This window comes from Limanda limanda, chromosome 11 (assembly GCF_963576545.1).
Source record: "Limanda limanda chromosome 11, fLimLim1.1, whole genome shotgun sequence".
Taxonomy (NCBI): Eukaryota; Metazoa; Chordata; class Actinopteri; order Pleuronectiformes; family Pleuronectidae; genus Limanda; species Limanda limanda.
The window spans coordinates 4,080,361-4,108,172 of NC_083646.1; the positions used below are offsets into that span (position 1 = coordinate 4,080,361).

At 43.9% G+C, this 27,812-nt stretch overlaps 1 protein-coding gene across 1 annotated transcript; it reads right to left on the bottom strand.

The window, feature by feature from the left end:
- Positions 1-27,739, bottom strand: atg5 (ATG5 autophagy related 5 homolog (S. cerevisiae)). Its single transcript, XM_061080596.1, has 8 exons — positions 27,666-27,739; positions 27,102-27,283; positions 25,395-25,522; positions 24,224-24,302; positions 23,484-23,646; positions 22,234-22,328; positions 13,198-13,315; positions 1-2,408 (listed from the first exon to the last, which is right to left on the bottom strand). The coding sequence occupies exons 2-8, from the start codon at positions 27,207-27,209 to the stop codon at positions 2,272-2,274; spliced, it is 828 nt and encodes a 275-aa protein (XP_060936579.1). The 5' UTR covers positions 27,210-27,283; positions 27,666-27,739; the 3' UTR covers positions 1-2,271.
- Between the last annotated feature and the right edge of the window lie 73 nt (positions 27,740-27,812).

Here is a 27,812-nt window from a genome sequence, read left to right on the forward strand (position 1 = left end):
TTTGAATGACATTTTATTTCAGTACGAACAGATGTGTAAACAAAAAGCACAAGATGCAAACTTTGCTTAAAAAAAAAAAAGTGATTAGTTCCCTCATCTCATCTGGAAGTTACTCCTCTGCTTCTTCCTCCAGTTTGGTCTCAGTCCACAAACCTGCTCGAGCACATGAAGGACGTCAGACGCCTGCAGACTGAAAGCTCAACGCTCCTGATGTCTCATTATATCAGAGCCCAGTTCTTAAAATGAAACAAAACCAGATGCTCGTTTAGGTCTGGCAGCGGAGAAAGAGGCCGGAGCTGAACCTTAAAAACAAACAGACAGTAAACCTGTTGTATTGATGAAGAGAAATCAACACCTGCTATTGAAAACACGTGTGAAGCTTTTTTTGTTTTTCTTCCCGTTTTGCTTCGCCTCACAAACAGATGGAAGATGCTCGAATGTGCAGAGACGCCGAAACAACAGCAGTTAAAAAACGGAGAAGTGTTTAAGGACTCGTTCACACCTTGTTGGGTTCAGAGCTTCAGCCTGAAGCTGAACATCAGGTGTGAACGGTTCCTCAGACCAGGAGGAGTTCTGGATCTGGATCAAACTGAACCTGGTTCTGTTGCTTTGCAGTGAAAACACTTTGTTGGAGAGTTTGGACCAATCACAGGAAGTAGAGACGGCATTAAACCATAGAAGAAGAACAAGAAGAAGATGAGTACTGTAGTACTGTGGTGTATTGTATTACTGTGGAGTATTGTAGTATTGTGAAGTACTGTAGTACTGTGGAGTACTGTAGTATTGTAGAGTACTGTGCCTGAAGGTGCTGAAGCTGGGGGTAATACCATCATGATGTTACCGTGGCAACCACATCAGACGGGCGTCTACGAACCAATCAGAGTCAAGTATGAGTAGACTCCGCCCACGTAGGTGATGGCCGCAGGACGTACGCATGTCAGACAAAATTCTTTAGTCACTAAATTACAACGTGAAACCAAAAGTAACAGATCAAATGAAACTCAAGAACAAACAGATGAAGCTGCTTCTGACTCATTTTCACTTTGTGTATTAGTTTCTTTAAGTTGCAGATTTCAGTCCATGTTAAAGGTCAGTTCCACTTAATCGCCTCCGCACAGCAGCTTCTCTTCACCGCTGGTTGTGTGTCTGTTTGTGTGTCTGTTTGCAGGATGACGCAAACACAACCAAACCCCATACACACTCAGTGGGAGCTCAGCTACTTTTGGAGCAGATTCCATTAAGAGGGTGTTTCCAGATATTGATATCTGAATAATGATCCAGATCTTGTGAATCTAAATGTTGAATTTGAGCATTTCTGTGTGCGTGGTTTGTGTATTTATCTGATCTCAATACAGGTAAATGAAATATGGTGATAAAGTGGCCAAGACGTTGAAATATGACACAAACATTGCAAGTGATGATGAAAGATGGAAGAAAAAGAAGAGAAGCAGTACAATGTTAATTCAGAGACAGTTTGTTAACTTCTTCTTTCACATACAAAATTAGTTGTTGGGCCGATGATCAGTTCAGTTCAGATCCAATTCTTCTCTTTTTTTAATCATTAATCCGATAAACAAAACAAACATTAATCCATGAAACCGAAACCAAGCGTGAATCCTCAGCTGTGTGAGTTTGAGGAGCAGAAACATTTCCCTCAGGTGTAAACTCAAGAGTGTGAACGTGTCTGAAGTGACCATAACAGAATTCATAAGGCAGCTTCAGCAGGAAGTGGACGCTCCACTTCCTCAAACAAACTCCCCCCCCCCCCGTCGACGGCACAGTCTTCGTCAGGATGGAGCGAAGAGGAGGGATCTCTTCACCTCCTCTCCTCTCGTGGGATGCGTGGTCAGAAAGAAAGAGAGAAGGAGGAGGAGGAGGTGAAGATGCGAGACAGCAGAGTAGAAAAAATTAGACGTCGATCTCTTCACTCCGGGGAATCTCCTCCTGTTTTCGGAGCGGAGGAGGAAGAGAGGATCTCTCCATCCTCCCGTCCTGAAAGCAGGTTTTCCGAGTGGAGTGGTGGTCGTAGGAGTAGAAATATAAATAAACAAGATGTGAAAGGAGGTTTGTTCCACACCTCCCTCACATCCCTTTTCTTTTCCTTCTGATCTCCGTCTCGTTCCAGAGTCTCGTTAGTTCAGAGATTCCAACGCTTCACGCGAGGAGCGTTTCCTGGGAGCGGCGGCCGGCTGCTTCCCGGCTGCTTGGTCGATCAGAGTTTTCACGGTGGACGGCGGCGGCGGCGGCGGCGGGGGGGGGGGGGACGCCGTCTCAGTCGCTGGGGACGGGGACAACGCAGATGTGCAGGAAGTTGTCGGGGTGGCTGAGGTGTTCGCTGAGCCACTGCAGCGGCGTCTCCAGCAGCGGCTCGATGCCGTGGATCACCACCTGGTTCTGCTTGGGCTCGCCTGGACGGAGAGAGGCGGGAACACACTTTAATAACAATCAGTAAAAACATCTTTTATTCAAAGTGTTTAACTATGTTGGAACTCAAAAGAGAGCAGGAGAGAAGAATGGATCAGAGGGAAAGTGAAGACCAGAGAGGAGGACAAAAAGAGAGAGTGAAGAACGAGGAGGAAACGACAAGAAGACATTGAATATGAATATAAAAATTAGGGCTGGGCAAGTTAACTCGTTTTAATCGAGTTAACTCAAGTGATGAGTTAACTCGATTGTTTATCCGCCAATTATTTTCTTTTTTCCTGTTCTGCAGCAGTCAGCAACAGACTTTCACAAAATAAAAGCCTGACTTTCACAATAAAACAATAAATAATCAAACCTGAGTTAATGCGAGATAAAATAATGAATCGAGTTAACTCATCACTTGAGTTAACTCGATTGAAACGAGTCAACTTGCCCAGCCCTAATAAAAATAAAAAGGAAAATAAGAGCAGTGAATGTATGAAGGGTCGAGAGAAGAGGAGATGAGTAAAGGAAGAGAGGGAAGGAAAGAGGAGAAAACCGAAGAGGAATTCAGAATAAAAAAGAAGAAGGAAGCGATGGAAAGAAGGAGAGAAATAACACTGGTGAACAAATGAAGGGGGAGGAGCAGTGGAGGAGAAGAGAAGAGAAGAAGAAGATAGAAAGGGTGAGAGAAAAGAGAGAGATGGTAAGATGAGGTGAGACCGACCACATCAGAGATCAGTGACACCGCGGGTGTGGTGGTTGAGAGAGAGTGAGGAGAGAAAGTGTGTGTGCGTGTGTGTGTGTGTGTGTGTGTGTGTGTGTGTGCGTGTGTGTGTGTGTGTGTGTGTGTGTGTGTGTGTGTTGTTCAGCTATGAACCAGAGCAAAGTGACAGTTGATTACTTTAGCGCTCGTCGTTGAGTGGATTTGAATTTCAAACTTTCACTCTGACAGCTCGTGCTTTCAGGCGGGCGGCGCCGCCCTCGAGCCCGATGACCTCCGGGAGGTCGAGCCCCCCCCCACCCCCCCCCCCGACACCGAGAGGCCGCGACCGCAGATCGTCCGTTGACACGAGGCGCCGTCTCCCTCGACCGTCTCAGTCATCGTGAGATTTACAATTTGATTTCACGCTCGGGCTTCATTTTTTTTTACATGAACTGTTTTACCAAGAGGAAGTGATGTCATGAAGCCTGAATCTTAGTAACCCCGTAAAGCGTTGATAAAGATTGACGACTGAACAAATTCAAAGTGTCTCAATCTCCCCCTGGTGGCTGGCTGCAGTACAGCACACAAACCCTGTCTCCTCGATGTTAGCAGATGGGACACGGACCAAACAAAGAAAATCTAAGTGCAACTTAAATTAAAGTTTCTGTCACTTTAGTTGTTTTTTACCAAACTGATGTTTGTTCAAGTTTGATTTTAATTTGTTGTTTCCTATCTTATTAAAAATGCTAAAACATTAAAAATTTTAAGTGAACAGTAGTGCTGTCTTGTTTCTGCATGATTCAAGATTCAAGAGTTTATTGTTATATGCACAACGATTACATTAAGCAGTCGCTTGCAATGAAATGCTTGGGTCACCGGCTCTCTAATAGCAATGTTCAGAATATTACAAGCAGACAAAAAAAAAAAATAGGGTAAAATAAGATTAAATAGAATATAAAAATTTTAAATAGAAATAAAATATAGATATTGAAAATATATATATATATACCTAAAGAAAAAAAGAAAAACAATAGTGCAAGTGTGTGCAGTAGTGCAGAATGCAATAGTGCAAATATGCTAAGGAGTTAGATTTGATACCTGAACATAACAAAGCAATAAAACCACAAAATATTTAAGTTGACAAACACTTCAGATAATAAAATAAACTTGATGATTTGGAGACATTATGATATTTGTTGAATATATTTTCTTATTATTTTCACATACTTATTTATCAGTTGTTATTGTTCTATGCAGCTCCCTCCACAGTTCAGTGTCTCGTGCTCAAGGTGATGTGATGTTTGTTTTCTAACATACATTTAATCACTTTAGCTTTAAATCTTATAATTTCCTTCTTGTAAATTAATTTAATTAACTTTTAATAATTATTCATCTTCATGGGAAATTTAAACTCCTCTGGATTGAATCAGTGAATTTATTTTGATCTTTTTACCATAAGAATTAGAAGCTTGAGGTCGGGTAGCTGAACTTGATTCTAAAACATGTTTTAAACAAACTTCACAGTTTACATTTTGCTTTGGTTTCACAAGAAACTCGTCAGACCTCAGAAAATGATTCTGTTTAAAGACAAAGCAGAATTTGAATCTCACCTCCGCAGTGATTCATGTTTCAAGACAAATATTTTTGCAGTTTTTGCAGCCGGAAGGTGACGCGTGTTTTGATCGGTTTGAGAAGAACATTAACGTGAAAACAGTTAATTCAGATGTTTCCACTGTAGTTGCTTTGAGAGACAGAGATTTTAATTTATGCTTTCAGTTTAATTTGAAAGTAGAAATATATGCAAGGTTCATGCAAGTGGTTCTTCAGCCTCAAGCCGAGAATGACGATTTCTCTCACACATTCTGACGTGAGCATGTGCGTGAGAACGACAGACAATTACAGGCCTTTTCCTGTCAATCACTCTTGACCTCAGCTCCCACACACACACACACACACACACACACACACACACACACACACACACACACACACACACACACTCAGGTTGTTCTCATTCACCCACCAAGCTCGTGACATTTTAGCTCCACGTAATATCAGGAGGACGGTTGAGGCAGAGCGCCAACTGTCGCTCTGAGAAGCGGCGCCGCCCGACACCTGCTCACAAGCTGCAGCCTGGACGAGAGTGATGTCAGAAGAACTGTGTTAAAACTCAGGGGAGAAATTACAGATGTGCACATTCAGGACGGAGGCGGGTGGCAGAGGTGCAAGCCTTTGCTGATCGCGGCTGTAATAAAAAAAATATATATATATAAATATATCTATATATATAGAATTTCACTCAGTTGAGCAGATATGTAAACTAAAGAGTCCAACAGTCTCCTTAAATTAAATCCAGCTGCGCTATATTAAACTCGCATTTGTTAGTTATTACTAATACTCACTGAAAAAGCTCCAGGTTTTTTTTGTAAATCTATTCATAAAGAGCTATATAATGGATATGTTACTATATATCCATATCATTTCACATTGTTAATGCAATAAAAAATAGTTTTGCTTGGTAAGGCCTCTCCTCCATTTCCCTACATTCATAAAGATCACCCTGTGTTTCCTGTTCTGTGCTCAGATGAAGCCACTCGTGTATTTTTATTGCACTCTAGACTTTCTCTCCATGCTTTGTGATCCTGTATTAAAATTACACACTGAGTTTTGTTCAGGTCATTTTAGTTTTTCGGTTGTATTTATGTACGGTTTGTTTTTGAACGTCCGGCAGAGACGGAGAACTGCAAACCGAAGAATTAACTGATTTCTGTTGCTGAATAAAAAAGAAAACATTCACTGTAAATGTTTGCTTTTTTTAAGGAGAAGTTCAAGGTCACTGGAGCAATGCAACGAACCAGGCCGGTTGAGTGAGGAGAAAACCAGCTCGTTCACAAACAGGACATGTTTAGGATTGCTGGTGGATTAGATGAAACAGAAAAAAATAACAAAGTGGTGTCTGGGTTGAGTCCGAGCAGAGAAGGTGGAGAACTCGTTTGCATCGGCCACAGGGTTCGAAAAAGAGAGACAGCAGCTAAAAATTCAACCTGTAGTGACACAAGATCCGGTCGACTGTAGAGCGGCTGAAGAAGCATCGACCGCAAGAAGAGAGGGAGCGTCACTGCGCGTGTGGTTCAAGAGAAAGGAATCAAGAGCAATGATAAGGCAGAAGCACAAACAGTGAGAGAGAAGTTCAAGAGGAAGTTGAAGAGTCATTACTGAAAGGAATTAATTGTCAGTTGAGATGAATGAGTTTAAACAGTGATGCAAGAGAAGCTGCAGTTATTTGAGTGTTTTTTGAATTTGAATTTATTTTGTATTTATTATTTTGGTCTGAAAAGACGAGAAGTTCAAGGTCTTTTAAAATCACAACCTTGAGAAAAAAATCCTCAGCTGCACAGAAAGTAAAAGGTGTGAATCCCACCTAAAAGACACTAAGAGTGAGAACACACTTTCTCTGGATCTTACACACACACACACACACACACACACACACACACACACACACACACACACACACACACACACACACACACACACACACACACACACACACACACACACACACACACACACACACACACACACACACACACACACACACACACACACACACACACACACACACCATTTCTGGGTGGTGTTTCATACCTCTGTATTCACATCTCTAACTTAGCCCCGGTTCTTGCCTGACAACCGGCGTGCACAGGTGGGCGGAGCTGGCGTGTTTTCACAATCTCACTATGACAAATGGGGGAAATTCACAGTGGCCGACGCCCCCTCACACACACACACACTCTCCCGCAAACACTAAAATACATACTCTCGACCATCATGAGCCACCTGCACCTACAGCGCTCAGAAACCCATGGTCAGTCTCGGTTTATCGGAATTCGGTCGTCCTCCTCGGTTTGAATTCCGGAAATAAACGGGTCGTGAACAGCTGCGACATCGGAACAGAGGAGACGTGTTCAGACTCAAAGTAGAAAACGACAGGAAGAAAAAAACCTCTCTGCTGTGATCATTTCCAGTCATGTTAAAGAATTAACTTTGACGGTTTCCATTCACTCATATTCTCACGTTCCTATGACGGGTATCTGAGAGCAAAAAGGTTCATTTAACAAATCTGACATTTCTGTCGTGACTTCAGAAGGAACAGAAATGTTTTCAGAGCACAGACACGAGTTTGGAGGCCGAGTGAGTGAAGAGATCATGGTGAGAAATCATCAATCAAACGAAAACATAATAAAAACAGTCTTGAAAAACCATCATCCATGACTCCATCTCTAGCAAAAGCCTGAATCACAAGATTACATGACACTAATAAAAGAGAAACAACAAAACCTCCCTGTTTGTTACCATAACACTGGGTTCCTGTGACCTTTGACCTGCCAATGAACAAAGGCCGAAAGTTCCTCAAATCAAATAATTGTGCGTGTTACAGTGTTTTAAGATGTTTAGTAGAATTTCCTGAATGAAGCAGCTCATGAGACCAGATGGAGAATTTAATATATAAACAACCATTGGAAGCATTTTCCTCCAAACATGAGTAAATGCTTAATAACTGGTTTTCTTTGGAAGGCGACTGTGACGGCATAAAACCGAACTAATATGCCAACTGACACACACACACACACGCAGATACACACACGCAGATACACACACGCCCTGTGGTTGAGTGGAGCACGACTTCTGGCCAAGACGACATGTTTTGTCAGCCGAGCGAAGCCGACCACGGTTTAGGAAGACCGCAGTGGAGCCTGCTCCTCAGAGCCAAACACACAGTGTGATGCATGACTGGCAGCCGGTCACACCGACGGCTCCTAACCAGCTGCTGACGGACGGCTGGACGGAAACAACGCCCGCTTCTCTCCTGAATGAGCTTTTCTCAATGAATCAGGGAGTTATTCGGTCTAAAACATGTCTAAATTGTGAAAAATGACAAATACAATTTCCCTCAGGCCAAGATAACTCAAATTAATAATCCAACCAACCGTCCCAACACAATCTTTAGGGACAGAAAACAGCAGGAGGCTTTATTAAAATAAAACGTCTATTGATCAGTGCACGAGCTAACTTTTCACCTGGTGTGAAATAAATAATAATCACATTCTCTTTCTGTCGGTGTTCAGCTGCTTTCAGACGCTTTCCTTAAACTTTTTCTGCCAGCGTCAAAATGTCATAGTGACGTTTCTAACATGAAGATGAAGAAGAGGAGCCGTACATGTAGAAGACGCTGATGAAGAGGAGAGGACGAGCTGTAAACAACAACACTGATCTTTCCACAGCAGAGTTTACACGTCATGTCCGGCCTCCTGCTGCTCTACAGGCTCCGCCCCTCGCCTGGATGTTCGCCACATGTTCCTGTTTGAACGAGTCGGACCCGACAACCTGCTGCTGCTTCACATGTGATGGAAAAACGTCTGAACCCAATTTCCTGCACATTTTCTGGAGTTCATGTCTCAAAACGACTTTATAGTCCAGGCAAAGTAGCGTTTTCCGACCGATTAATTGTAAAAAAATCTTTTTCAGCATAGATCATTTCTATGAGGTGTCCAGATCAACATACTAAAAGTCCTAAGAAATCCTAGTTGAGGAAATATGTTTAATTCTCATCAATGTGCCAATAAGGCAACAATACACCCCAAAAAGACTATTTTTTTCCTTTACTCCTATCAAAATAAAACTTTACACAATGAAAGTAACCATGAAACGTAACATTTTTTGTATTACAAGTTTCTTTGAAAATGAATTTGAATATGCAAATGAGCTATACACTAATCGACTATGGCCCAAATACACCCAAATAGGCTTAATTTTTTCCTTTACTCCTACCACAATAAAACTTTACATAGTAAAAGTATTTATGAAAAGTAACTTTTTTTGTATTACAAGTTTCTTTTGAAATGAATTTGACAAGCACATGAGCTCCACACTTATTGAATATGTCCTAATTTGCATAGGCAGAAACACCATTCATATGTATGACAAATACATACATAAATTCATTTTCAAAGAAACTTGTAATACAAAAAATGTTACGTTTCATGGTTACTTTCATTGTGTAAAGTTTTATTTTGATAGGAGTAAAGGAAAAAAATAGTCTTTTTGGGGTGTATTGTTGCCGGGCCTTATTGAAACACATTGATGAGAATTAAACATATTTCCTCAACTAGGATTTCTTAAGACTTTTAGTATGTTGTTCTGGACACCTCATAGAAATGATCTATGCTGAAAAAAATTATTTTACAATTAGTCGGTCGTAAAACGCTACTTTGCCTGGACTAGAAGACGAGGAGCGGTACATGTAGAAGACGCTGATGAAGACGTCAAGTCGGAAAGACAAGGAGTGGACGTGCTGTAAACAACAACACCGATCTTTCCACAGCAGCGTTTACACGTCATGTCCGGCCTCCTGCTGCTCTACAGGCTCCGCCCCTGTTGCTCTACAGGCTCCGCCCCTCGCCTGGATGTTCCCCACATGTTCCTGTTTGAACGAGTCGGACCCGACAACCTGCTGCTGCTTCACATGTGATGGAAAAACGTCTGAACCCAATTTCCTGCACATTTTCTGGAGTTCACGTCTCAAAACGACTTTGGAGATTCAAGCAGATTAGTAACAAAATCATTCCAGCAACACATCCGCCACACTGTTGTTTCCACTGGTTGAAAAGTGCATGTAAACTTCTGCATATTGTTGATAGCCGGGACTTTTTCATACGCTGACCAGCATCGTGTGATCTTCACAGTGTTTTGACATCAGTAACGCCGACGTGCTAAATGGCTTCTAAGAGGTTTCTAATCGAACCAAAACTACGCGATGATTAATGTCAGTGATCGTAACCCGTGTTTGTTTTGAAGATAAGATCTCACACGTCCTCCTGAATTCCATCAAAACATCTGCAGCCACTTTACAGTAAAGCTGCACGGACACAACAAGAGCAAAGATCTCAGCTGATCACATTTGAATCAACAATAGTGCGAGTCACTCAGCCTTGAATTCCCCCGTCTGCTGCACATCTCACACGCCCGCGCACATGAACCATCACCCACGACCTGCTGCATCAAAACCGCCACTGAAACCTGTACACCCCCCCCCCCCTGGAGCCTCTGAAGTGAGCCGACCCGATCGGGGGGGGAGCCTGCCAATAGTGAGTGGGCTGTACCACAGATGTGACTGGGACGGGGGTAGAGGGGGCGTGGAGGGAGGGAGGGAGGGAGGGAGGGAGGGGTCCGGGTGGGGTTGCGGGGGCGGGAGGGGCGGGGGGTTTCCTCAGATTGTTCACAGACAATAATCAGTGTGGGTGTGTTTTCGTAATAAGGTTCACCTCCGATAAATATGTGGAAAAAGAAGCTGGCTTGATGAGAAGTGTCTGTTACGCTGTGTCGTGTGTTGTGTGTCGTGTGTTGTGTGTTGTGTGTTGTGTGTGGGCTGCATCCCACAGATTCCAGCCAAGGCCTTGCTCAATAACACACCTGGCTAACAAACACACAGACACACAAACACACAACCAGTCACTGCTGACCGCTGCTCACAGGCACATGTTCCGTGTCGAGGGGGAACACAGACTGATGATGTGGGAATCCCCGTCTGTGTTCCTTCCTGACTCGAGCCACCCCCCCCCCCCCCAGTGTGTTTGCTGCGACTGGTTTCTGGGTCCCACCGGGGTCAACACCAATCCCCCCCCAGCAGACATAACAGAGCAGGAGACTGTTTGAAAAACCTGATTATTTGATGTTTGAAAGATCAGAGGAACGCGGAGCACCCCAGATTTTTCCTTTTTTGTTATATGTTCGGGTCCCGGCAGAAAAGAAAAGTCCTCTGAACTCGTGGAACAATGCTACCAGCAAACCCGCTTCCAGCACCCCCCCTTCCACCACGCCCCGGCCCCCCGAACACACGTCCCGGTCTCTCTAAGCCAAACACGCCGCCATAATCCCCGGCTATCGCCCGACTCATCTACCAGCCGAGGAAGAGGAGGAAACCAAACAAACGACGAGAGACAAAAGAGCCACTTTCACCTTGATCCATCAGGCCGGCTGGCAGGGAAGAAGGGAGGAGGGAGGAGGGAGGAGGGAGGGAGGAGGGAGGAGGAGAGCAGAGACTTAGCGTCAAAGACATGAAAGACGTGTACGGCAGACAGGGAAAATGTTGAAGACTACACCTGAGAGAGAGATAGACGATCAAAGGAAAGAAATATGGTCTCAGATCGGGGGGGGGGGGGGGAACTGTCGAGGCAGAAAGACAAAGAGGAAGCAGAGATCTCCACGTCAGTCACGCACATTTTTAAACAAATGTTCCAAAAACTGGCCCAAAAACTACAGAACTAATTAGATGAATGTAAAACACGTGGGAGTCGAATCCTTCAATAACAGCGTTGCACTTGGCAGCTGATGTTGTTCGGAGATGTCAGGTGACGGCTGGATTTCACGCCGCCGGACGCCAGGAAACACACAGGAAGGGTTTCAGATGAACAAACCGTGCAAACACGACAAGACGTTCTGGAGGAGAGAGAGATTCTGAGTTCTCCCTGTGGAGGAAAAGTTATTGTTACGGTAAATCTCACATAATCACTCATCATCACAAGAGCAGATTAGCAGCATGTGTAGTACACGTGTGGTAGGGTCAGCGTTATCTCCGGCCTGTTGCTATAGACATTTAGCTTTTTTAATGAGTTTTACGCAGCTGCTTCTTTTCAGTCACAGTTTCACAAAATCTAATTTCGTCTTTGCCATAAAATGTACATTAAAAATGAGCTTTTGGAACATTGTGTCCACGCTGACTTGTTGTTTGGAAGTAGATTTCTGACGTGGTGGCTCTTCAAAGAACCGACGGATTATATGAAACCGAGTGTGAGGGTGTCGGCATCGCCATGGTGACAACATGAGAGGACAGACAGGTCGGCAGGTAGGCAGGGGGGGCGGGGGGGTAATGGTTGTGTCTTGTCTGTGCAGGTGAGTCTCCTGTGGGTCGTCTGTCCTAACACACTATTGTCTCCTTATCTACTTCCTCTCTCCTCCTCTGCAGACTCTGTTTAGACTGCCGCTCTCTCTCTCGCTCTCTCTCTCTTTTCACTCCCTCTCTCTCTTTTCACTCGCTCTCCTCTTCCACAGCAGCAACAACACTTTGACGGCTTCTACGTTAAATCTACGGTTTGATATTTACACACAAGTGGAAAAGAACAGAGAGATTCGATAGATGTATGTGACGACATAAGTAGATATTAAGCTGATTTTGAGATTGTGTGTTGTTTTCTGCTGCACAAGAACGTGGGATATTTTGCATAATATATAAATGATCATGTTGTTATGAGGAACTGTTGAATGTTAATTTATCCAGCTCATCCAGTTTAGTTGAATCATCCACAAGATCATTAGTCTTTGTTTAATTTGCATTGATTGGTGAGTTTTTGAAAGTCAGACTTAAAACAGTTGTTTGTTCTGTTTGCATTCATGAGTATTTGCTTTTAAATCAGTTTATGTTCTATATATTGTTTAATTTAAATAAACAGTTGAACAGCTTGTTGTGCAGCAGCTGGACTTTATTTGCCGAGACTGAATTACCGAAGGTCACTTTTACAGTTTCAGAAAGTAAAACCTGAAACCAGCTCATCACAGACCAGGCAAGCTGGAAACGCTGTTCACTGTATGTTATGAATGACACATGGCAGCAGTTCTGGTTATGACAAGAAGTTTTCTTTCCACCCAAAAGAGAAATCTCGTTCTCTATCTCTTCATCTTCTCTCTCTATTCGCCCTCATCTCGCCCCCAGTGGGTGTTTTATCAGAGAGAGTGGATCTCTGACATGTGTCGTGTGGCTGCGTTAATAAAATAAAACCTGAGACGAGAGGAGCTTCGTTCTTCTCTCACTCCCGGAGGGCGACGGGTTCCATATTTGATTAAGCAGACAGAAACCAAACATGGCTGATACTGTACGTCACACTGTTGGCTCCTGGTAATGTTTAACATAAATGAGGAGTGAGTGTGACGGTCATATTATCTTTGTGTTCTTAATATTGTAGGAGATTTCTTATGTTGTTCACTATCCAAAAATATGTGTGTGTGTGTGTGTGTGTGTGTGTGTGTCTCACCTTCATTTGGTATAGCAGCTGGGACCATTTCTTTGAGCAAGTTGCCAAGCGTGTGCACGTTGCCTTCAGGTGAAACCGGGCGAAACAGTCTCTGGACGAACGGCCGATCGCTCATCGTCTGAAACGAATCAGAGCACGAAATTATCAAGAACAGCAAAAATGAAACCGATTCAAACGTTCTGCGTCCAGTGAAGTGAGGTCTGCGTGCAGGGACGTGTTACAGTGTGAGGGCTCCGGACCAGAGTTTATATGTTAGGTGTAAAAAAGCTGATTTAAACAACAACAAATGTGAACAGTGACTCGTGTTAACAACCTGCCGATTAAGATGAAGGATTAAAAAGAAATGCAAAGAGAAGGAAACATTTAAACAGACTTGAGCTTGTTTCAAACTTGCAATGGGAACCCGAACTTATCGAGACATCCCCGAGGAGCTGGACACCAGAACTCCAGGTTACATTATCTCACAGACATAATTAGCACTGATCAAAATGTACTGTACTTGATAAGACAGAGCAACTTTAAGCAAAACCCCCTGAATTTCCATCTGGTAAACATAAGGAACCGTTAAAGATATTTCAATATTTTACTCATGAGACAAGGAATTGCGGGAAAAAGAAAACCAAAAATCCTGCATCTGGGACTGTTTCAAATAAGGTAACATGACGGGAAATGTGAAGGTGACGAGCAGCGCTCACTGGGAAGGGATAGCAGGAAGACTCACCACTAGGGTTCATGTAAATCATGTGAATGAGCCGCCTGTTGTTGGGAATGTGGAGCCTGACGCTCTGAATGGGATGTTTAGCAATCTGCTAACATCTCTACAGATGTTACAAGTGACGCTGACATGTTGTACTGATAGAATCAGTCTGGAAGTCATTAACTTCTGCTTGGGTGAGTATTCGGCAGAAATACAGAAATAGCTTCCACCCAGCCTTGAAATCCTCCGTGTCTCCCCGAGCTTCTCAGACGGAGAGAAGAGTGAAGTGACTCTTAATATTATGAGACGTTTTCTACAGTTCCCTGAAGTAGAAATCCCCCTTTTGCCCTTGAATTGCTCTGCAGAGAAGCTGGAGGTCACAGGTGGTTTCTCAGTAGCGAAGGGGATGTTTTCCTCTGAATGTTGTTGCCATGACGAGGTCCTGACGAGGTGACCTCCTCATCAGCTTCTTATCACTGGGATCTAACAACGTTTCCTGCTGCCGACTACGAGAGTGACCGCTAAGTGACGAACAGCTAAACAAATGTGACGTACGCAGCAAACCTCCCCATGACTGTTTCTGTAGTGATCGAATCTGAAGCCACAACATTCCATGAGTGAGATGTTCGGGAAGCAAGGTGCTAAATCACCAGCAGCTTCATCTCATCATCACTAAAAATGGTAATCGGATAATTACCATTTTTAGAATTGAATTTAAATCCTATATCAAACAAGTCTGGTTTATATACTTGTAAATGTAGCCTGGAGTAAATTTCGATCCAACTACAACTGTATTCAGACACAAACTCCAGCAAATTGAGTCCAGATATTTCCAGCGTTTCTGTTTCACCTATGAGACACACAGCAGGAGATTGTCCGGTTCAGACTCGTTCACGTTTTGGGAAGATTCGGGCGAGGGGCGGAGCCTGGGTGGAGCACCAGGACACGACGTTTACATTCTGCTGGTAAATCACGTTGTTGTTTAGAATCGTCATCAACTGTGAAGTTCCAGGAAATGTTCCTGCTGTTTTTCTCACATGGATTCACACAGACATTTCTCTAGTATTTTACAGGAAGGCCGGTGGGGATAGTTCCAAGCAACCCTTCTGGAAAATGTCCAGACTTGATTTGAAATTAGAATTAGTGACTCGGCCGTGTTGTGGGTTTGTGTTGTGCCTGAACGCCTCTTGTTCAGGTAACGATTGTGCAAAGCTCAATTCCTCCTCACTGCACCTGTTACACATGCACAACACAACACGTCATATCAACCAAACTGTTCCACACACTTTACGCTGTTCTCCTGTAAATCCAGTCACTGAATCTGACTCCGGTATGTCAGCAGGTGTGTTATTTTGTAAATGTCAAATGTCTCACTATCACTTTGCCGAATTAAAAATTCAGTGGTTCTAGTTACCATGCGACCCGTGTCCTCAGGGCAGTAGGGGGGGGGGCGGGTGTCGAGCGCTGGACATCGGCCAGGAGCTGCTGTCAGGCGCTGACTTATGTTGGCCCATCAGTTAATCAAGAACCTTTCTGTTCAATGTACACACGCTAATTTTACTAATTAGTTCTGGGACAGAAAATGCATTTGACTGGAGTAAAAACTCTGATAGTTTATTTGTATTAGGTCAGAATAAGAGCTGAATAATGTGGTTGAAATCAATATGATCAGTACTGACAAAATTTAAAGAATTGTAATAATCTATCACTTGTTTTAAATAAATAATCAAACAAAAAGCTGATTTCTCCGGATTTCTTTACCTGATAAACTGAATTAATTTGAGTTTTTTAACCATTTTCAATCTTCTAACCCTGATATAACAAGATGGCAAAAATATCACACATAAACTAAAAGAATTGGTTTCAAACACAATTTTCTTTGAATGATTAACTAGACAAGTTAAGTTTGTCCGTTTAATCATATCCATCGATTTAAATCTTCTAGAATTCAATTTCCTGAATAGCCCCAAAAAGGCAGTAATGATGAGCTCAGTTGGATTCAAATGATTAAAAACAGAAATGTCTGGCCCACGCAGCAGCAGAGGGAGAAACTGTGGCCTCGGAGGAAACTTTGGCGATACCCAACCTGAGGTGTCAAACGGAGGGTCTGACACACAATAGGGTCTAATCAGGAGGCTGTGAAAAGGAAACCGGCAAGCGCAGGGATCGAGTGGCCGAGCGGTAACTACACACCACGGGGCCAGGCGCGAATAAACGAGAGGAAGGTGCCGGTGGAGGCGTGAAGCCGGCGCTCGGGTTACACAGAAACACTGAGTCACCGACAGGAAGCGCGGCGTTTCGTGCGGGATCATCACCGGGAGCCAGAGCGGAGAGAGTGTGCCACTAAGTGACAGCTACTTCTTTGCATTTTTTAATACCTGGCCATGAATAATTGAGCCGCTCGGCACACAAAGACGGAGCTATTGATCCCCGGGGGGGGAGAAGCGTGATACTGTTTGGATGGAGACACTTTTCTTTTCAGCCGCTGCGACACCTTAGCTGGCACGGCAGCACATGGCCACACAAAGAGAGCGGCACTAGGATCCAGGTGAAGAGAGACGCCGACTGTAAGGCCCGCGGAACTCAAGACGCTGCCTAATTGACTGAGGGGATTCAATCCGTCTAATTGATGGTAAAACAATGGACAGGGGGGAAGGGGGGGGGGGGTGCAGCCCTGTCAATCAACGGGAGTTTCCGAGAATGGAGAGGGGTCAGAGAAAGCGTTTCCACTGAACGCCGAGATCAATCATTCCTGAATTAAAATTCCAACCTCATTACCTCAGGAAACCAAACGCACACCTGTGGAGGAGAGACTCCATCGAGGAACATTGAATTAAATTATAAATCATTTATCTCTCAAGCATCACGTAAGGTTGAGCTGTCGTTCGGTACTTCACTGTTCAGACGTCCCCATATTCTCCTTCACCTCCACGTCACTTCACACGATGCCTGTCAAATTACCATCATCTCCTGAAGTTACCTGTTATGATAAGAGCAAGGGTTTGAGATTCTGCCTCTTCTAACTCTTTCTGGTTTCAAGTGTCACCGCACCGTGTGACGCCATTTTGCGAACTCGAGTTTGGTATTTTCTCCACCGACTTCATGGTTTTTTGTAGCCAGAAGTGACCATATTTGTTAGGGATGTGGGGGGAAAAATCGATTCAGTTACAAATCGCCATTCTTGTGAATGACGATTTTAAATCGATATGCTGCCTCCCAAATCGTTTTTTTTTTTTTTTTAAATATATATTTATTGGTTTATACCGGGGGGGATATATGGGGGGAGCAACATCACCCCAGAGCATGTTGACCAGCTCTTGTTTTTGCACAACAATCTAAACATACCCAAGAAACACTTGCTTTGCATCGCCTACATGCAAATAACAATAGCCTACTTTTTGCTTATTTCAAAATTTATATTTTAAGTAAACTTTTATTCATTCTATTTAATTTACCGTATCGTATCGGGAGGTCCCTGCCGATTCCCGTCCCTAATATTTGGTGGGGCGGGGGGGGTGGAGCCTGACTGAGAACGCCCACCTACACCTGCCCCCTTCACCCATTGGACGTTACTGGCGGTTACGTCTACACATCCTGTTCTTTATGGTCTATTTCACGCTAAATTATCACAATTCACTAAATGAACATCAGCTTTGTTGAAGAAGACTTGAAACTAGAGATTGAGACATAAACTGGTTTTAAAATTCTTTTAAAATTCCTTTAAAACCAGTGGACTCTTTCGATTTTGGTATGGATCCAGATCAGAGGACAGATCCAGCTACTTTTTCCACTTCCCTTAACGAACTGAGACAGTAATTTTTCATCACGATTCGTGGACTTGATGAAAACAGGAACATTAAGAGGACTGATATCTCGGAGTGTGTGTTATTTGGTGCAGATTGTTGGGCCTCGGTGGAAGTTTGTCCTCTTAGATTACATTTTTTTAATGTCTATTTTAATTGCTGTAAATAATCTACAGTATATATTCATAAGCTTCATGGGTAGATATATCAAAGCTGATAAAAAAGGACCAGTGAGTGATACCAGTAGTTTCTATATTCAAGATGAGCTTACTCTTTAACGCAACAACCAAATAAACCACAGACATGTAAACAAACCTCCTCTGACTCTTTCGGCTGCTCAGCAGAAGTGACGGAGCATAACATCTTTGTGACTGAGTCAAGTTTCTAGTAGAAACCTTTAATTTACTGTAAATGTGGCGAACCTCTTTTTTCTTCCCCGGCCGGCATAACAGGCATATCACCTGTAGCCCCTGGCAGGATTACGCACAACTGTTTCCAGCATTCCCATGTTTTGTAATTGTCTGTGTAGTCACCACCTCCCCCTCGTCTCAGTCAGCCATTACAAGATATCTCAGAGGCAATAAACCTGCATTCTCTCCGAAGCCCCGGCCGCTGCTCCGGCACCACAGCACGGAGGCGGGTGGAGGTGGGTGGAGGTGAAGCGACTGCTCCTGCATCGTGGGGCTCGTGAGTAAGCTCTGAGTCACAGAGCGGGAACAGAGAGGTCTACCTGTCGAGCAGCAAGCCAAGAGGTCTTTAGAGGCAGGACGGTAATTTTCACTTTCCGCGCAGCGAGACGCTCGGCTCCCTCGGGCTCTTTAATTCCCCCGAGTGGTGACACCGCCGGAGCAGGAAGATGCACCGGCAGCCAAACAAAGCCCCCCCCCCCCGCGCTGGCCGGAGCCAAGGGCGCGGCAGGCCGTGCACAGACACACACAATGATAACACACGGGCACAGGGCTCGAGTGGAAGCAATTGAACTGACAAAGACAAACACATGAAACGGGTGACACACATATGGTGTCGGTACATGGAACAAAACTCTTTTGTTCTTTGAGTTTCCACATACAAAGTGTATATTTGGATACATGTGCATTCATAACCTTTATCTAAATAATACATATTAAAATAAGAGGCCCAACAGTCTCCTCATGAACCCACTTTTAAATTAGGTCTGCACCAAATTTCACATAAATATCAGCCCTCCGGGATCTGCCCCCTGATCCGGATCCGCACAAAAACCAGACCACATCCTTCCACCGGGTTCCATGGTGTTTTGTGTGGTAGTTTTTGTGTTATCCTGCTAACTGACAGACAAACGCAGACTAACACACAACCCAGGAAACAATGTTCATAATGTCACAGATAAAAAAACCTGAATAAAGACAAATGAAGCTTTACAGGGACATAAACGAGAAGGAATATCTCAGATCTATGACAAGGACAGAAAGGTGGACTAACTATTTTAGTCCTTCAGGATATAGGGCAGCCACGCACACACACACACACACACAGACACACACACACATAAATGTGTCGTCCATGCCCATGAGGTGTCCTCGTCTCCATACGGAGCGCAGGCCAGACGGAAATGAGCCCTCTGTTATTTGGACTGAGTGTTGTCATTAATTCTGTCTGCATCAAACACAGCACATGTTATTTACACTAAAGACCACAATCTGGCTTTGAAGGACTATGAGTGTGAGTGTGTGTGTGTGTGTAGGACAGGGTGGGGGGGGGTGTTCCTCTGTATTAGACAGTCTCCTGCTAAGTCATCCACGGTGACTTCTGAGTTCCAAACCGCTTTGTTCTTTCCAACATTTCTGCCCCGTTTCTTCACGAACTCCTTGTCTTCTTCTCTTTTGTGTGTTTTGTCGCATCGTGTTGGGTCTTGTCACAACAACTCACGGGATCTTCCTCTCAGCCGTCCAGATAAGCTACGCAGTGTCACTACACAACTCGTCTTTCACAGAACTCGAGCTCGGCTGTTTGTTTTTGTTTTTAAACTAATGTGTTGCTCCTTGATTAAAGGATTAAAGTTTTTACAACCTGCTTTTCTATTTATTTTGTTATTGGCCGTCATATTGGTAATATTACGATTGTACCCATTAAGTTAAATGTTAACTAAACAAGAAACACGAGCGGTGGAACAATCAGACAGGTGGTAAACAAATCCCTTGTTGGGCAAAACTCCAGAAACACCACTCCAGGTATTTTTAAGATGATTCTGAGCAGATTGAGCCTCGGCTCCTCTCCAGACTCTCCTCTGCTTGTAAACATTTAGCAGTTTGTACGATAAAAACCACACCATCTCCGAAACAACCCAGACTTTTCAGAATTCATGCTCATTTTCTCCAGCCTTCCCAGGGCTTTGATGCTCGGACTGTCACAAAAAACCAACTCGGCTCATAAACGACCGTGGAAACTTGCAATCTGGCCACGAAAGAGGCTCCAAACCAGTCGGAGCTGGGTCTCTTGTCCCCGCCAGCACTTACAAGGTTTTATAGCTGCAACAAGTGCACGTCTGAGAGGGCGGGTCCCGGCGGTCGGCCTGCATGTTTCGGTCGGCCACTTTAAAGACTTGTGTTTTATAGCCGAACACAAGAATGTTTTTGTAGAAGTGTAAAATGGTTTATTTACACGCCGAGGATGTGAAAGTAAAAACACAAAGCATTCATGAGGTTTGTGAATTTCAGGCAAAGAACCAGTCGGGGGCTGACAGTGACAGACAGCGGCTCCTCCACCCTCGCTGTTGTGGAGAAACGTAAATGCAGCCATGTGTGGAGAAGGGGCGGCTCGTATTAGAAACTCTGCATACTCGACGATAAATCATCGCAGGGGGGAATTACCAGCCGTCACACGAGATATGATTATGGAACAATATGCTTTAGTAAGTTAAATTCTGTTCTCAACATCTACAAATCTTGTTCTGCTTCAAAACAGGACTCAAATCATTTGAGGCCAAATCTATTTTCTGTTCCTTTTTCCTTACGTGAATTCTCCTAACGCGTCCTGACAGGCTCTAAAGTTTAATGTCTTTACAGGACTCGGTGACAGCGAGGGGCCTTTTCTGTTTGTTGTGATTTGAGATCAAGGCTTAGCACGCACATTCAACTCAAAGCAGACTGTCAACATGTTTTTGCTGCAAAGATCCAGATGTTTTCCAAATCTTCATTTCCCTAACTGCTCTGGATGCGACTCTTCAGTGTCCAGCGAGATTAGAAGGAGTTCAATTGCATTTAATTACACTGTTTCTGAACTTTGTTTGATATTAAAATTAACTTCTTCAGTCGTGTTGTGTGATTCCTGAACGGTTCAGTACCCTGGAGGTTGTCCAATTAAATCTCCAAAACTCCCATCTTTTCCTGAGCTGAACCCCAGCACTTGCCTGTGTTCCCCCGCCGTCTGGCTCGCAGCGCACTAATGTTTTCCAGCCGCTTATTCATCCTCTCTCATTTCTTTTTCTTATTCATCCAAAAGGGAATTTTCACCTGAGTCAGGGAAAAGCTGCAGCGGTTTGACGGAAACAGCCGACGTGAGGCCGCTTGTTTGCCGTCGCCTCCTGATCTCACTCAACCCTCCAGCTCGCCCACCGGCTGATCCTGCTTCAGTGGAATTGCACCAAAACCGCGGAGTGTCATGGATATCAAATGTACGGGAACAAATGAATAACATCCAAAAAGCACAGAGGGATACGCAACACTGGCCTTTTCGGATACAGAGTCTGGTTCTCCTATCGCACGTCACATGGAGAAGAGAGCATCTGTGAAACAGTGAACTCACAAACAGATCCACAGAACTTAAGTTTCTTTTAACACTTAGACATTAAGTGAAATTTTAAATGACTTGATTCGCAGGTTTGAACAGATATTCAGATGTCGCTGTGTGCACACGAATGTGCCTTAGCTCAGAAAAGAGACCGACTGACTATCAGACACTTACTCATTTTGAAGGGCGGTATTATGTCAGGCATGAATGCTTGGTAGCTTGTTGTTTTGGTTTCCAAACTGAGATTAAACAAGAGAGCGTAGTTGGTTATTTCGGTGATGAGTGTCCGGAGAGCCTTCAGTTGCTCAATATGAAAGATGGACAGGTAACAAGATGTTGTGAAGACCTTTCTGCAAACATGCGAGTGCCAGAGGGGGGGTCAAGTTCACCCCGTCTGGGTTTTAAACTGAACTAAGGGGATTAACTGTTTTTTTTATTTTTGACTCTTTTGGTGTTTTTCAGGAAGCAAGAGACTCTAAATAGAGTTTAGAAAGAAGTACTTCATCAGAACCTGTCTGGTTGGAGGTGATTTCCCTGTTGAAGCAACATCAGACAGACATGGAGGGTTTTAAGTTGCCCTGTGGCGCCACCTACTGGGCAGACAGAGCAGCGACTCAACATCTACTTCAACTCTAAAGCTGCTTCCGGACGCTCACTAAGGCCCCAACATTCTTCTGAAATATTCCAGATATGTTGGTTGCTGAAGTGGCTCATGAGGCCGACCTGGACGGGAGAAGAAGCCTGTTAAAGTTCTGGAGGTGTAGTTACCAGGTATATCCTGAAGGGGATGTATCTGAAGCCTCCGTCCTCGGTGGGATGTTCCATCAGCTTCCTGTTCATGGCCCAGAACTGGTCAAACTTATCTGTGATAACACAAACACGTACGTCAATAATTGTGACATATATCTTGGGACTTTTCCACTCAGTGCATAGAAAACGCAACAGATATCACTTTTGAGGCGATTATGTTTTAATATATTAATTCCTCACACGTCCGGGTGAGCAGCAGTGGGTGAGAAAGTGGGTTTGTAAGAAACGAGATGGACTGGATCATTAACTACAAAAGGAAATATGTGTTATAGTACAACTGTTCAAAGACCAGACAACGATCTCCTGGTCGAAGGCTGACGTCTCATCATCAGAAATGATTCCACCCTCGTGTGCTTGTTTCAAACCCTGTGCCCCCCCCCCCTCACCTCTCACTTTCTCACAGACCTTCTGAAGATGTGGTTTTCTCTCCTGGAGGAAACTTTGAACAACCTCTGTTTCTCTCTCTCTCTCTCTCTCTGTTTCTGGTCCCTTTTGGATGTGAAAGTTTTGCTTTAAGCAATGTTTCATCTCTCACTTTCATGTTTAATAGGTAAGTCAAAGTCCTCCGTTTCTGTATAAATGGAGTTACAGTCATTACCAGAGAAAAACAACATGAACCACACCCTGAGCTTTTTATACAAACAGCTCATTGCATCATCTGCAGGCTGCAGCTTCTCGAGTGTGAGGACTTTCAATTTGATATCACGAAACTATTGATAGTTTTCAACGTTGTCCTTGGGGTTTCAGAAATGCTTTTTTAGGATTTTGACATTTGATTAAATGACTAAACAACTGATCATATCCATCATATTTTTATTTATCAAAGAGTTGGTGCAACCTTATTTATAACTTGATATATATAGTTGATATATATATATTTGAATCATATTTCAGCTTTTAGGAAATAACATGGTGGTAAAGTAAAGATGAAAGTTATTACTTGCTAACATCTGCCAATAAAGAAAAATCTAGCACGACTACGATAGAAGATGAAGACACGGTGAAGTATTTGTTTCAGACGCCGCAGGAAGCAGATCACTGGTGGACGAGGTGTTTATTGAAGCTGCGTTTCATCAGCTTGAGCTGCAGCGTTCTGAGGAATCTCACACCACATGCAGGGTGTGTGTGTGTGTGTGTGTGTGTGTGTGTGTGTGTGTGTGTGTGTGTGTGTGTGTGTGTGTGTGTGTGTGTGTGTGTGTGCGTCTCACCGTTCTGCAGACCCATCCACAGCTGTTTGTGGTCTTTCTTCTGCATGTCGTTAACGACTTGGCTCTTGTGCTTGAGGGCGTCGGCCTCCTTGATGCCGGACATGAAGTGCGCCTCGATCACAGAGTTGGACGGACAGTGGAGGAGGTCGCGATCTGGAAAATTCTGACACACATTCCCCATAATTGCATTTTATTTGAAGTTGCGTTATCCATCTATGCATGTATTTTTAACACAAAGTGGCAGAAGAACTCCAAAACAAAGGGGTCAAAATATATTAAATATATTTTTCAAAGGTACTAATCCCAATTTTGTTGTTGTTTAGCTGCCGTCCCTTCAAACACCCTTTTGTAAAAGCTGGCCTCCTTTTAGTTTGAAACCTTCAGGTTCTGCTTTATAAACAGAGACTTTTGATAACTATGACGCAGACGCCCACATTCTCTTCTTGATTGGCTCTTATTCATCACTTGAATCGACTACCAGCCCTGAATGCAAAGCCTTGCCAACACTTATTAACATTCCACCTCGAAATCCCTGCTCTTACTTTTCACCATTGCTGCTCTTTGTTCGTTTTCTGTTACTAAGCAACGTAGACAATCTACTTCCTGTTTACAAAACATGACTAGTGAACGAGGTACAAAAAAACTCATCTGGACGGACGCCTGTTTATTATAAAATATGTTTTAAGAGGCTAAAAAGCTCAGTATGGATTGGTATAGTGCACACACACATTCACACTTACTTTAAAGTGCACAGTGATGTTCCAGGGTAAGACCGTGTTGGAGGCGTGGAGGTCAAAGAGAACTCCAATTGGATAGTGCCTGAAACCAAGGAATCGTAAAGAGGAAAGATGTTACTCGTGTAAACCTTTTCATTCAGCTCAACATCAGACCTGCTTCACTAGATGCTGAGCAAACCCCCTGTGACCTCTGAATTAAAAGTTTCACTCCAAAACTGTTTTTTAAAACCTAGACAAGCATATTGCATTCACTTGAGAAGAAAAAAATCTGTTCTCTTTTACTGAATCAACAAGTTAGCACATAATCTTTGTACTGTCCATCTGAACAAGCAAGCACCAAGCTGACAAACTAATGACATGAAGTAAGACAATGATCTTCTTCATTCAGAAAAACAAGTAAATGCAATACAGCTCTGTAAAACCAGATGATGTTATTCTCATAGAATTTGAATTATAATGAAAGGTCTTTAAACTCAAGTATTCTTTATCTGTCCACGTATTTCTAGTTCTATTTGTCACTTTCTGTGTATTTTTGAGGGTTTTCTATTGTGCGGTCACACACACAATAACCATCGTAGTCATTTAGTTCTAGATCCGATGAGGCCAACCAGCCTAAAATGTAATTTAGAGAGTTGTCAAAACTTAAGACACAGTCTCACTGCAGGTTATTAAACTCCAAAGATATGTCTCTCAATTGTTAAATTTGTCAAAAACTCATCACTTTTACATTTACAAAACACTTGAGATTTACAGTGAGAAAAGAAAACCAACAGAACGTCACAGTTGAGGATCTGAAGCTTGCAAACATTTTGATATTTTCATATAATTCTCTGTTTATCTTCTCTACTGGGTTTTACAGGGAAGTTGGCTCTTCCTTGTCTGTTGCAACACTGCCCCCTGGTGACTGCCCTCTGTGCCTGACTGTCTGCAGGAGGGCGAGATGAGAACCTGTAGTCACTGCTGGAGCTGCTCGCTGAGAGTGACCTGACTCATAGAGCGTCTCTCTACAGTTGCAGAGGGTGTGAACAGGCTGTTCCAGCTCTGACTGGGCGAGACGTGTTTGCTCAAGGCAGCAAAACAAGGTGCAGAGACGAGGAAGACAGGATTCAAAGCTACAAGAGACTGATTTTAAAAAAGAGACACATTCTGTTGTGATTGGTCAACGTCCTCTCACCATTTCAGTGGCGTTCCTTCCGACTCGCACCACATCTCCTCCACGTCCTCGGTCTTCATCACTTTGAGGAAGTGTTTCTTCACTTTGTCTGTGACCAGCGTCAGGTAGCTCACCCTGGGCAGCAGCAGCTGGGAGAGGGAGAGAGGAGTTAGTGAAACACTGAAGTCTGGTCCTGTGCCTAAATTTAACTTCACTACTGTAGGTGCAACTTCTGTTTCTCTGTTTGATAGCAGATCTAAATCCACGGATCTGGAAAAAACAAAACAACGAGAGAGAAAACCTCCTTCGCCTTAAAAAGGTGAAACTAAATCTTTAGGAACACATCTCACGCCGGCCTTTTCAGAATCTGTGGAGGTTTTATGTCGTCACCCAGCTGCGTGAAACTGAGCTGAATCACAAGTTGTAGGACTGGAACTTGTGGCACCAGTTTCCTTCGAGCTGCAAGTTGCTTTCAAACATGCACTGAACTCCAGATAAGAACAAACCTAGTTCCTAATCAGTTGCTGGGAACATTCTCTGGAATTTCTCCTGACGACAACTTGTGATTTCTGCAGCTGAGTGTGTTTGTCATCTCTTGACTCCTGCTGCTCTTAACTGAGCCCAACTCTCACCTGAATGCTCCAGACATTCTCTGTTATCGTGAACGACAGACATTCATCTGCATCTTATGACTCCTCATTTTCAGCCTAAGAGATTAGTATTGTTTCTGTTTTATCAACTTTTGTGTTTGTCACGTTGTAGAAACTTCTCTACTCTTCTCATCTCATTATTATACACAAACCCACTGTCCATCCCTTTACTGGCTTTACCCCATGCACGGACTTTACCTTTACCACTACTTATTCTTATATATTTATATATGTATATATTTTTATTGTTTTTTATATATATATATATATATATTTACTGTACTTTCCACTCCAGCAGCACAAGAACACTTCCCTACTGGACACTGACACAATCACATCATTGCATCCGATTCCTGTATCTGTATATATATTCTCCGTATGTGATTCATGTACGTATGTCAGTGACGTGTTTTAAGTGTTAACTGTATAAGCTACTGGATGTTCTAAATTTCCCTCGGGATTAATAAAGTATCCATCTATCTATCTATCTATCTATCTATCTAACACCATCACTTGCTCGCTGTGAGTTTTCTGGACATTCACATGCACTCACATAGTAACACTCAGACATTATCCTGGCATTTTAACAGAGGGCTGACAGGAACAGTCCTTGCACTCTCACCTCCAGCCTCTCCGGTAACAAAATCTGAAATCAGCTTGTGAAATATGATCTGACAATATGATCATATCTATCTATGGAGACTATGGAGTTATCTGATGTGCTGCAGCATGTTTCCCGCCTAAATGTTCTGGATATCTTCCTCTGGAGCCGCGTTGGCTTGTGGATCACAGAAAACTTTGAGGCTAAATGGAGTAAATCACCTGGTTTCAAGTGGAATGTGAACGTCAGGGCGTGTGGACACTAGATGAAGCCTCAGGAGAAGAATGGAGGCATGTTGTGATTGATTGTATTGTTTTTTACTCTTTAAGGAATCAGTCACTTCAATTATATTGGATTTGGCTGCAGCTCTGTTTACCCCTGACACTGCAGAAGAGTTCTGTGGACTCACACACTGCCCCCCCCCCTCCATCATAGTGCTGAGGAGCTACTGAGTGGATCTAATGAACCAGGACTCACGTAGTAGGGCTCGGCCTCTCTCTCCGTGACCTCGTCCTGGTTCAGGGTGAAGCAGGCGGGGATCCGGCCGAACCACACGTCCCTCAGCACGTCCTTGTCATCTGCCATGATGATGCTCCTGCTCCCAGTGGCTCATGCAGACCCAGTGGTCCAGATACTGGGAGGACCGGGACACCTGCCTCCTGCACAACAACACAGCAACACAACAGGCAGTCAGGGAAACTTCCAGCTACACAACCAGGCGGTGCAGCAGCAGCTAGCACGGATCCGGAAGGAGGGTGTGTAGCGTAGGGAACAGCTGAGGTGGGATTCACTTCATCAGGGGGGTTATTACCACGTTATTAGAAGAGCGGAAGGAAGTGATTCACAACAACAAGCTGTCAAACTACGCAGCTGGGAAGCAGGTTAGCTCCGGGGCTAGGTGAGCTAGCTCCGCCGGGGGACACACAGCGAGGGGACGTGGAGGACGGGCCCAGGGGTCCCTCCTGTGGCGGGACGGTGGACGGGGACACACCGGGGACACACCGGGGACACACCGGGGCTGGAGCCGGAGGAAACACTTACTTTCGGTGGATGTTCTCCGGCAGCTCGGAGCGAAGAAGGCCCGCGACTGGCGATGTTGTCATTCCACTGCTGAGACCCCGCGAAACAGCGACCCCTAGCGACGGAAACACGTAGTGACCCGCCAGCACCTATGAACACAAATAATAC